Raw genomic sequence first — 13128 nt, forward strand, 5'->3', positions numbered from 1 at the left:
CACGCTGTGTAGTACATCATTAACAGAAACAAGTTCCGTCACATTTCTCAATTAAAGACAAAAGAGGCCCAAAAATAAGACACATATATACGTGTATTTTTAACACACACACACACACACACACACACACACACACACACACACACACACACACACACACACACACACACACACACACACACACACACACACACACACTTTTATGGATGTAAAACTCCATAGAAATACTTTCTCAATTATTGATTGATTATTACACTGTCAGATGCTCTATAATCTGGATGTTAGCGAAAGAAGATGCTCTATAATCTGGATATTAGTGGACGAAGATCATCTATAATCTGGATATTAGTGGAGGAAGATCATCTATAATCTAGATGTTAGAGGAGGGAGATGCTCTATAATCTGGATATCAGTGGAGGAAGATGCTCTATAACCTGGATGTTAGAGAATCGAGATGCTCTATAATCTGGATATTGGTGTAGGAAGATGCTCTATAATCTGGGTGTTAGAGGGGGATATGCTCTATAATCTGGATGTTAGAGGATCGAGATGCTCTATAATCTGGATGTTAGAGGAGGGAGATGCTCTGTAATCTGGATGTTCGCGGGGCGGTGCTCTATAATCTGGATGTTAGATGATCAAGATGCTCTATAATCTGGATGTTAGAGGAGGGAGATGCTCTATAATCCGGATGTTTGCACTTCTTGAAAGAAACAGATTTAGGAACTAATTAGAACAGAAGAAACAGCAGCAGAACTAATAAATAATTACCAACATGCAGTATTGATTCCACAGAGACTTCAGTACTGCTACTGAGTAACTTATTACATCAGAGTACTGAGTTACGTAGATACAGATTTAATCAGCTGGAAATGAACATGAAGTTTTGACTGGTGACAAAGATCTGAGAGACACAGCTGTGGTTCTTAAAGTCAAAAACCAGACACACACTCACACACACACACACACACACACACACACACACACACACACACACACACACACACACACACACACACACACTTCCTGTTTCCAGGTCACATGACTCGTGACATGACTCACATCACTTTCACTTTTCACTACAAGCTTTTCTTGCTTTTCTGCCTTTAAATTTAAACAGTGAATCCATTCTGTTGTTTACATTTTTATTTATTTGTGTCTATTTTTGTTTGAGTTAAGAAAATAATCTGTTTAATTTGTTGTTACTTATTATTTTCAATTGATCTAAAAACATCATATCAGATATCTCGAACACCTCCTCTTCATCCTCCTCATCCTCCTCCTCCTCCTCATCCTCCTCTTCATCCTCCTCCTCCTCCTCCTCCTGACAGATGTGTCCTGAGTTGCTCAGTAGGTCAGTTTGCACATTAAATATTGACAATGAAAGTTTGCGACACAGAAAACCTTTGGCGCAGCTTCAGAGACGCGTGGAGACGCCAGAGTCTCTTCCTCGCCTCCAACGCTCGTGATGAACTCATTCAGTCAAAGTTTAATTCTCCACGAACAGGAAGTGTGAAAACCAGCAGAGACAGTCCGTCCCTCCTGCTCGCTTCATCTTCAGGTGACGACTTCGTGTTTTCACGGCAGAACCGAAATTCCATGAAGCTCCAGAGACTGCACACACCACTTCCCTGTGGATTCAAGGACGGCAGACCGGGGATGCTGACGTCCAACATCATGGAGACCCTGGAGAGACTCGTCCTGAAGCCTCTCCAGATGACCTCCCAGCCATGGCTTGAGGTGAAGGACGCCACCATCTCCACCAGGACGGACCGACCAGCACTGTGAGGGTCATGTACTTCGACCCCCAACACAAGATTATCTTAAAGGGCTCATATTCTCCATCTTTTCTCCTCCTCCTCCTGGTCGGTCCAGAAACCTTCAGTATTCTAAGTTTCTAGCTCCTCCTTGATTTTCCCTCCATTTGAATATTGGATCATAGGAGCTGCATTCAGAATCTGCTGTGTCTGTGTGAGCTGGACTGGCTCCGCCCACACATGCCCATCTTGGGAAGAGGAGGAAGTACTTCCTCTCGTGGTGCCATGTGCCAAAGCAGAGCTGCCTCATTGTGGGATGAGTCAAAGGGAGGGCCTACCGTGATTGTGATTGGCTAAACCCCCGATGACACTATATAGGGTTTGATTTCTGATTGGCTGGTCGGAGCAACACACTTTTTAAAAACTGAAAGAAGCCAGGGAGAGAGAGGACAGACTGTCTTCACTTCTGGGACGTCAGTCCAGGTATGGGGACGAGTAGTACTGCTGGAAAACCTTTAGAAGGTGGATATGACATATTATGAGCCCTTTAAGGTTCTTTGGGATGGAGTTGATTCTTAGCATCATTCCACCCGTTCACACAGACACGACCTGCAACTCCCACGTTCAACATTTAAAAATAAAGAAATATAAACATGATCTGGACGTTTGTTGAAACGGTTCTGAACGGGTTCCTGACATTCCTGCAGGTCAGGAGAACTTCCAGCTTTTTTTTTGTTGCAAGTTTTTACGCTTCGAAGGAAACACACGTGTTCCTGGTCTGATTGTAGCATCGCCATGGCGACCAGTGACCCTCTGAGTGACTGCGCACACACACACACACACACACACACACACACACACACACACACACACACACACACACACACACACACACACACACACACACACACACACACGGGGTAAATCAGCCTGTGGACAGGTCCGGCGGTGAGCAGACTGCTGATGTTTGTGTCGTCACAGAGTCTTTGACGTGAAACAAAGTGGAACCTGCAGCCTGAACGTGTCTTTTCAGCGCCTCGGAAGGAGTGTAAACAAGTTTATGTCAATAATAAAATCACCGCTCGTCAACTGATGTTGAGACGAGGATCTCCGCAGGCCTGATCCAGTTTCATGTTCATCTTATTCAAGTGTCCCGGGTTTGTCGAGCTCTGACAAGGTCACGATGTCCACGCTCGGCCGTTTCCACGCTAACTCATTATCATCATCTATCTTCTAATGCTATATCTAGTATGTGTGTGTGTGTGTGTGTGTGTGTGTGTGTGTGTGTGTGTGTGTGTGTGTGTGTGTGTGAACTGAAGCATCAAACAGCAGCAGCTTCAGTTCAGATTGAAGAGAAAAAAAGGAATTTCACGCTTTGTTGTTTTACTCTTTTTCCACCGACTTTCTCTGCCTTATAAGGTGTGTGTGTGTGTGTGTGTGTGTGTGTGTGTGTGTGTGTGTGTGGGTGTGGATGTGTGGGTGTAGTGACCTGTGCCGTCTTTCCACTGCACTCTGGCAGCCTTATATAGAGCTGCACCAGACGAGGAGATGAAGCAGGATGTTGTGACCTGTGAGCTTCAGAATCTTCAACAGGTAGATCTGACAGGTGGATGCTCTTCAGGTGGAGCTTCAGCAGGCGGAGCTTCAGCAGGCGGAGCTTCAGCAGGCGGAGCTTCTGCAGGCGGAGCTTCAGCAGGTGGAGCTTCTGCAGGCGGAGCTTCAGCAGGTGGAGCTTCTGCAGGCGGAGCTTCAGCAGGCGGAGCTTCTGCAGGTGGAGCTTCAGCAGGTGGAGCTTCTGCAGGTTTTCCAGGTGGATCCTCCCCAGGTAGAACTTCGACATGTGGATGCTCTACAGGTGGATCCATCACAAGAGGATCTACTACGGGTGGATCTTCTTTAAGTGGATCTTAATTTTCTGTCTTGTTAATTTCTATGACTTTTCTATGAGCTGCTTTTATTTAACTGTTTTTAACTCTCTGCATTCTGTTCAAGCTTTGATTTATGTTTTTATGAAGGTCTCTCTCTCGCTCTCTCTCTCTCTCTCTCTCTCTCTCTCTCTCTCTCTCTCTCACACACACGCACACAATCAACGTAGACAGGGTAATGCTGCTCTCTGCTGGCAGAAAGTAGAACTTCACCGTAGAATAAAAATACTAACGCTTAATAACAGAAAGCAGCAATAAAGTATAAAGATTATTTCATATTGTTCTTGGTCATACAATGACATTAAAGCTCTTTGTTTTAAGCAGGGTTGTTTTTTTTGAATTCACACAGGATTTTTATTAAAATATGTAACTTTTTTCAGATTATGTTTTGGTAGAAAATTCTGAAGTTTCCTGTAAATGTGACATTTTAATCCCACTAAATCTATATTTTAACGAAACTCTTAACTGATTTATTTAAGATAAGTTGTTTATGATATGTTTCTATTCTATATCTCAATATGATGATTAAATCATAATTTAATGGATTTGGATTAAAAGGAATCTTTACTACCAGCAACTCTTTCTCAAAAATATTCTTCATTCATTTAATCATAATGAACTATTTTACTTGTATTTATTTAATTTATTTGAAACATAATTGATGATGATGATGATAATAAAAATAATTGAAAAATTATTTTTTTTAAATGATAATAATAATAATTATAATTATTATTATTATTATTATTAGTAGTAGTAGTAGTAGTATGATAATCATTAGTATTATCATTTACCTTTTTTTATTTGTGGCCCTGCTTTCAGAACAAAATTTACATTCCATTCATTTCAAACATTACTGCATTTTTCATAATTTAAATTGACTTTACTTTGAGATTAAAGTCATTTTTGTATCAAATTTCGAAAAATATTGACATTTTCATCACATATACTCTGAATTTAAACGTTAAAGTTTTTTTGTTCTTGTTGTTATGGTGCAAAGGTTATTACACACTTTTACTGGTCCGGCCCAACCAAGGTGAAATAGTTTGTGGCCACTGAACTAAAAAGGTTCGAAATACGTTTCAAACTTTGAACGTAGTATGAATATTCCAGCAGGGGGAAGCAGAGAGTCTGTCTGTGTGTGTGTGTGTGTGTGTGTGTGTGTGTGTGTGTGTGTGTGTGTGTGTGTGTGTGTGTGTGTGTGTGTGTGTGTCCTGACAAAAGCTCCATCCAGCCGTGCCGCTTCCCACAGTCCCCCCGCCGCCTGCAGCCCACACACAGCAGCCCTCCGTTGGACACGCTGCCTCCGCCCGCATCCTCCTCCACCTGCTGGAGCTCCATCACACCGCTGAGGAGAGACGGGAAGGGAAGGGAAGAGAAGAGAAGAGAAGAGAAGAGAAGAGAAGAGAAGAGAAGAGAAGAGAAGAGAAGAGAAGAGAAGAGAAGAGAAGAGAAGAGAAGAGAAGAGAAGAGAAGAGAAGAGAAGAGAAGAGACTTGATGTTCTTGCAAACTTTACGATTTGACAACTTTCCATGAGAACTTAGATTTTTCATGTCAAACAATCTTCTTCTTCTTCTTCTTCCTCTGTTGGATCCCTGAAGTCCATCGACCGTCGGGTTTGGTGAACCTCGTCAGCGTCCATTGGGTCAATTCGTTCTGGGATCTAATTGTTGGGATTGTGGGGTTCTTGTGGGAGCCATGTCTGCCTCGCCGGGTTTCCTGCTCTGTTTCCACCTGCTGCTGCTGCTGGCCGACGCCAGGAGCGTGGGGCCGCGCGGCGGCCAGGAGAACCCGCCCCCCCGGGTGGAGCTGGCGCCCGTGTGGACCGGAGACCATCTCAGGGTTCTGGACGACGGCTCCGAGCAGATGCTGGACCTGGACCTGGACCTGGAGCGCCACCGCCGGCAGGCCCGCGGCGCCGACGAGGACGAGCAGCAGTCCACCTTCGGCCACTCCTTCGAGAACGAGTGGGTGACGTCGCCGCAGGTCACGCAGTTCGTCAACCGGACGAGGGCGGAGGACGACTCCGGCGTCCGCGCCAACGCGTCCGATCACAACGCAGAGTCGGGACTCTACAACCCGTTCTACCCGCTGGTGGAGGGCTCGTACGCCGCCTACGCCGTGCTGTTCCTGGCCGGCCTGGTGCTGGCGGTGGGCGTGGTGGGCAACATGGCGGTCATGTGCGTGGTGTGGAACAACTACTACATGAGGTCTGCCTGGAACTACCTGCTGGCCAGCATGGCATTCTGGGACTTCCTGGTCCTGGTGCTCTGCCTGCCAGTGGTCGTCCTCAACCAGCTCTCCCATAGGAGGATCCTGGGTGACATCACCTGTCGCATGGTGCCTTATATGGAGGTGGGTGTGGCTTCAGCTACAACCTGACACTGAAAATATCAGATTAAAAAAAGTCTGACAATTTGAATTCAGGCAGGAAACGTGTACATGAAGAAAAAGCTAAGAAGCTAACCTGCTAAAATAAGACGATCAGTCCTGTAATACCACTTTGTACCAGCAGATGGTGCATTAAGTCATTCCACCAGCTTGAAAATAGAAATTTACCTGCTTTGACTCACTGCTGCCACCCAGAGCACAGACATGGTATCGCATCGGCCTGACACACTTTTAAAGAGCTCATATTATACTGAATTCCCTTTCTAAAAGTTTTCCAGCAGTACTAATCGTCCCCATACTTGGAATGACGCCCCAGAAGTGAAGACAGTCTGTCCTCTCTCTCTCCCTGGCTTGTTTCAGGTTTTAAAAAGTGTGTTGCTCCAACCAGCCAATCAGAGATCAAACCCTATATAGTGTCATCGGGGGTTCAGCCAATCCCAATCAAGGTAGGCCCTCCCTTTGACCCCTCCCACAATTAGGCAGCTCTGCTCTGGCACATGGCACCACGAGAGGAAGTACTTCCTCCTCTTCCCAAGATGGGCATGTGTGGGCGGAGCCAGTCCAGCTCACACAGACACAGCAGATTCTGAATGTAGCTGCTATGATCCAATATTCAAATGGAGGAAAATCAAGGAGAAGCTGGATTTGGGGCGATAAATTTTAAATAGAACGTTTATGGACCAATGAGACTCGTGAAAATGTTGAAAAGTTGCACAATATGAGCCCTTTAATCACATAAAAATTTAGAAATCAACCTGAGGAGATTCCGAATTGGAATCAGCGACACAGCGAAAGATTTTGGTGGAAAACTTCATTCTGATTCTCACATATCGGGCTCAGGTTAAACACACTCGTCACACACATCCGGCTGACGAACAATCAAACTGAAGAGCAACTCAGAGAACAGGAATATCTGCTTGTTATTTACTGGTAAACACCTGATGACCTGTTGTTTTTTTTACCCACTGAACTGGTTTTACAGTCAGTGTGAGTTTGTTTGGACGACTTTTCTGAAAATGTGCAAATGCAAAACACCAGTAGACGTAAACCAGAGAGTCGTCTGCGTAAAGACGCCCCAGAAGGTTTGCTGGGAGTTTTGGGTTAAACCTGTAGAGCGCCGTACGGTTCCCGTCGTTTTCCTGCCACTTTTTAAATGTGTAAATGTGAAGTCAGTTTATTTTGTGTTTTTAATGTGTGAAAATGGAGTCAGCATCTTTCTACTAAAGTCCCCAATAGAAACATTTCAACATCCAACGAGACAAAAACAAGTTACGAACTAGAGCTACACTCGGTAGAGCACCGACTTTCGCCAACGCCACATTGCTTTGCGGAACCGAGTTAGCGTTGTTCGCCGTTAGCTCATACAGACAGCGACATCGCTGGGCGAAACGCTGAGCAGGAGGCACACAGAGGAACCACTACCCCGGGGGCAAGGCACTCTCAACGGTGGTTCTGGATATTTGCTGAACCAAGGTATTAGTTGCTAGCTCAGTAGCGGAGTTACACGCGTGGTCACAAACGCAACGTTCACAAACGCAACGTTCACAAACGCAAAAGTAAACATCTGAATTAAAGTTTAGCCTGAGAAAACAGGATGAAATCTGAAACAAACACCAGAAAACAACTGATAAACATCAATACCGATGCTGAATGACAAACTGGAACCTTTAGCAATGTTGAAACTATTGCTAATGCCGATACCGATTCTTATTCTGGTACGGTCGCTAAAGCTGGTACAAATGCTTATAATGCTGATAATGTTATACATTATACAGTTGCTAATGCTGATATTAAGTGAAATTTTGAAGCCGAGGTTGAGAAAGCGTGTCCCGAACCTAATTGTCGTGCAGTTGCTAATGCCGTTTCTAATGCTGATATGGATTCTGCTATGTTATATTTTATTCTTATATATTTTAGATAATGCTAATGAAGTTGTTGGCAGTGTTGCCAATGCTAACTGAAATAAGGTGACCAATACTGATATTTATAGTCATATGTTTGTGAATGCTGATGCTGATACTAGTATTGTTGCTCATGCTAATAGTGTCATCAGGACACTGATGATACTAATGGTGATATTGGTCTTTTTAATGCTGATGCTTATATTGATCCTGATGGTGAGTTCAAATCTAGTTGCTAATCTGGACTTTTTCCCTTTTGTAAATTCTCATGGCTTAATAAAATCATACAGCTAATGCTAATAGCATCAACATCAGTAATAAGAAGTCTAGCCCCGGTGAAACTTGACATAGCATTAATAAAGATAACATGATGCAGGATCTACTCCCACGTGGTAGTCTTGAGATCTGAGTTTTATTGATGTTAATGCTCATGTTTGTGCAGATGCTAATGCTGAAAGCTATGCTGATGCCAAAACTATTATTTATTAAAAAAAAAGATTTATTTGGTCAGGAGAACCACAATGAGATGAAGAATCTCTTTTACAAATGTGTACAAATGCTGAGAGTAATGTTAATGCTGAACATTGTGTTCTTCACAGTAGAGACGAGGGGATGAGAGGATCTAACGTGAATTGAAACGATGCAGCAGCATGCGTCTGAGGATTGTTAATGCCAATGGTCATAATGTTGATAGTGATGCTAATGCTGAGAGCGATGTTAATGCTGAACATTGTGTTTTACACTGTAGTGACGAGGGGAACTGCGGGTCATGTCTAACCTGAATGGAAGTGAACAGCAGCTCAGATCTGAGGATTGTTAATGCTAATGGTCTTGAGCTCACCTCTGAGGTCTGGTTTTCGGTTAGTGGGTGCAGAATCGTTTCCACGCCGCCGTGGGCTGAGCGCTCCTCTCCGGTGTCTCTCCTCAGATGGTGTCTCTGGGTATCACCACCTTCACGCTGTGCGCTCTGGGAATCGACCGTTTCCACGCCGCCACCTCGTCGTCGCAGCCGAAGGCGCGGCGGGTGGAGCGCTGCCGGACGGTGCTGCTGAAGCTGCTGCTGGTGTGGCTCGCCGCCCTGCTGCTGTCCAGCCCGGAGATCTTCCTGTGGCAGCTGAGCCAGGCCGTGTCCCCGACCAGCGGCCGGCTGCTGGACTCCTGCTCCATCACCCCGTCCTCCCCGCTCTCCCTCTACCTGCCCGACTCGCTCCACTCGCTGCTGCTCAGGTACCACCAGGTGAGAATGTTCATCACGTCAGTAGAAAGATATACTGGCAGGAAGCCCCGCCCCTTTTTGGGGAAAAACCGGTTGTCATTTTTATGTTGAGAAAGTGGGAGGTGTTGTCAGCAGCTGCTGAGAGTAACTAAACAGTAACTTGAAATCTAATTTAGTTACTTTTAAAAATAAGCAATGAGTCAGTTTAAGGTTTAACTAGTAATAGGTAATCAGATTACTTGTTCAAGGTAACTGGGGGAACACTGCTAGTTATGGACTGGTTGTTGGACTTATCATGGACTAGTTTTCAGATGGTTCCCTGAACTGTTTCTGTTTGGGCAGTATTTATTTATTTATTTTTTTAATTTATTAAAATAGTTTTGGGCGACTGGTTCGATCGGTTGATAGACGAGTTCTGAACCAGTTAAGGAGAGATTGTTGGACTATTATGGTTGTTGATGAGGTTATAGGTTCATTGTTGGACCGGTTATTGACCGATTGTTTCCACTTGTTGTTGGACCGGTACAAGACCAAGTCAGGGAGGACAAGAAGGTACCAGACGGAACCACAACATACCAGATAGGTCCAGTGGGAACCAGACAGAATGAGATGGTGTCACCAGAGCCAAGAAGTACTGAGGTTCCAGGTAGAATTGGGAGGTCCTGGTAGAGCCACAAGGTTCCAGGTAGCATCAGAAGGTTCCAGGTAGAACTAGGATCTACCAGGTAGAACCAGATAGAAGTTCCAGCTGGTTCTAAGCCGTGTTCTATGTTCTCCAGGGTCGGATGTGGTGGTGCTTCGGCTGCTACTTCTGCCTCCCCGTCCTCTTCACCGTTCTCTGCCAGATGGCGACGCGAAACGTCAACAGCGACTCCAACGCCGCCCAGAAGCAGCGTAACCTTGACGACCGCTCCTCCAACCAGAAGCGGCAGCAGCAGCAGGCGGCGGAGCGGCAGCTGAACTGCACGCTGCTGGCGCTGGCCGTGGTGTACGGCGTGTGCGCGCTGCCCGAGCACGTCTGCAACATCACGCTGGCCTACACACACATCGCCGTCTCCGAGGAAACGGCCGCCATGCTGGCGCTGCTGCATCACTTCCTGCTGTTCTTCAAGTCGTCAGTGACGCCGGTGCTGCTGCTGTGTCTGTGCAAGGTGAGTACAGCGTCGCCCTACAGTGTCGTACCTGGCTTTTGATATGGATCAGTGGGTGGGGCAGGTTGGCTCCCGATAGGAAGGCTGCAGGTTCGATTCCCATCTCCCCCTGTCCACGTGTCGAAGTGTCCTTGAGCAAGAAACAGAATCCCAACGGGTCCTAATGGATGGAACGAGTGTTTTGCACCTTTTTAGTGTTTTTTATTCTGCTTTAGTTGTATTTTTCTCTCACTCTGTTTCAAGTTTTGAATTTCAAATCAGACTCCTCATGTACAGAATTTTGTTTCAACCACGGTGTTGTGAAAGTCCTGGCAGTGTGTCCTGGCAGCAGTACGTAAAGCAGGTTCACAGTGTCAAAATAATACCAAAATGTTCTTAAAATAAGTAAATAGCAGAGACTAGGAGGGTAGGGAGGCAGCGAACCAAGAATTGCCCTGTGTATGGTACCGTTAGCATAACAAAACACCCCCGAAAACGTTTGACGTCACATGAGATTCAAACGGGAGAAAATGTTCAGTTTCATATAGAAAGTTTCACATTTTCAGCCAAAAAATTGGAATTCTTAAAAAAATAAAAATAAAAAAAATCCCCTTAGACATAAAAAAAACCTCTTTTAACCTGAAAAACTAATTTTGTGTAAAAACTTAAATCACTTAATTTTTTTTGTTTTTGCTTTTATATGAAAATGTAAAATTCTCACAATTTGTTTGTTTGAATAAAAAAAAAAACTTTTATTTTGAAAAATATATCTGCATTATTTTTAAAATAATAACTTCTGAATGTTTGACATTCATACCACAAAATTATTCTGGTTTTACATAAAAATTATTTTACAATTATCCTAATTTTTACATCAAAAAATCAAAATTTAACTAATTTACGGGTTTATTCTCTTCAGAGCTAACTTGAATATATATATATATTTAATGCAAATAACTTTAATTTATTAACAGTAACATTAATTCAAAATCTGTAAAAAATAAATAAATAAAAAAATTACTTTAAACTTGTGTGATGTAGCAAAGTGACGACTCATCAGAAACGTAAATATCAAGAAAAACTAGAGATGTTGTTTTTCTACGCTCTGGTGTTTCCATGGAAACGAGGCAGCGTGCGCTGACTGCCCCCCCTGTGGCTGTTTCAGGCTCTCGGTCAGACCTTCATGGACTGTTGCTGCTGCTGCTGCCAGGAGTGTCAGACAGGCTCCGCCCACGGCTCGCCCGCCACCGCCAAGCTCAAAGCGTCCAACGAGGCCGCCATCTTTTTCGACAAGGCCAAAGACACCTCGGCCATTCTCGCCATCTCCAGCTAGAGCCACCCAGGGAACCTCCTCCTCTTCCTCCTCCTCCTCCTCCTCTTCCTCCTCCAGCTGACAGGGAACTTTCTCCTCCACCTCCCTCTGCTCATCCTCACAACCTCCAGCTGGAGCTGCCATGGAGCCTCCTGCTGCTCCACCTCCTGCTGCTCCACCTCCTCTTTCAGCAGTACCTCCTGAACTCCTGCATTTTCCTGAATAATGTATCTGCTTGTGAAGTAATTTCACCTGAAGTGTGAAGCAGAAAGAACGGAGCAGTGAGGTGGAGGAGGTTTCCTCCTGCTCCACCCCGAGTCATTCCGTCAAGGGGATCAATACAGTTGTTAGAAAATAGGAAGAGGAGCAGTGAGGAAGAGCAATGAGGAGGAGGCGGAGGAGGAGGAGGAGGAGGAAGAGGAGGTGTAGCAGAGAGTCCTCAAAGTAATCAGAGTAGTTGTATGTTAACAATGTGACTAACGAAGCGTTGCAGCGTTCTGATTGGCTCCTCAGCCCTCAACACAGACTGACTGCAGCCACAGACTGTCCCACTAACCTGCTGCACCACCTGAACACACCTGGACCACCCCAACACACCTGGACCACCTGAACACACCTGGACCATCTGAACCACCTAAACACACCCCAACACACCTGGACCACCTGAACACACCTGGACCACCTGAACATACCTGACCACACCTGACACATCTGAACCATCTGGACACACCCGAACACACCTGGACCACCCGAACACACCTGAACCACCTGACACATCAGAACACACCTGAACCACCTGGACCACCCAAACACACCTGAACCACCTGACACATCAGAACACACCTGAACCACCTGGACAAACCTGAACACAACTTAACCATCCAAACACACATGAACAACCTGAACACACCTGAACACATCTGAACCACCTCACCTGAACTCTGAGGCTTTCAACACCTTTACAAGCTGAACACTTTCTGCCTCCTGCACAAAAACACTCCAACCGGGTAAAAAAGTTCCAGATCCCAGCAGACACGTCCGACTTTCTTTATGTGACATAATGCATCTGGATAAGGTTCTTGACTGGGCGTGTCGGTGGGTGACATTCTCGATATTCCTGGAGCTGCTCAGTGTGCCCGTTCACAGATTGCGCCCTGGGCGGCTGCCCACATCGCTCATAGCAAAATCCATCTCTGTATATAACAAATTCTCCCGATTCGCCACATTCGTGACAAATTAGTGAGAGAAAGTGACGGTGAACAATGGCGCGCAACACCTCGGAACAATATTAGTGACCGTGCGTAATGACTCGTGATGATCTGCCACCGTTTTGCGTCAAAATCGTGATCCGCGGTCAGGAATTGAGAATCGTGCATTCCGTGACTCGTCGTTGTTCTTTGTAAACGGCACCTTCAGCTACAAACATCGACACGTCTCTTCTGACACTGAAACACTTCCGTCTTAACGCCTCGATGTTTAATTCAGGTTTGACCCG

General features: G+C 45.3%; 1 protein-coding gene across 1 annotated transcript; it reads left to right on the forward strand.

Annotated features, from left to right (window-relative positions):
• Positions 1-5381: 5381 nt before the first annotated feature.
• gpr37l1b (G protein-coupled receptor 37 like 1b) lies at positions 5382-11654 on the forward strand (the record flags this gene model as incomplete). The annotated part of the gene is made up of 4 exons (XM_080468577.1): positions 5382-6038; positions 8904-9212; positions 9971-10342; positions 11487-11654. The coding sequence occupies 4 exons, from the start codon at positions 5382-5384 to the stop codon at positions 11652-11654; spliced, it is 1506 nt and encodes a 501-aa protein (XP_080324703.1).
• Positions 11655-13128: the final 1474 nt, after the last annotated feature.

The sequence above is a fragment of the Lipophrys pholis genome (genome assembly GCF_963383615.2).
Source record: "Lipophrys pholis genome assembly, chromosome: 8".
NCBI lineage: Eukaryota > Metazoa > Chordata > Actinopteri > Blenniiformes > Blenniidae > Lipophrys > Lipophrys pholis.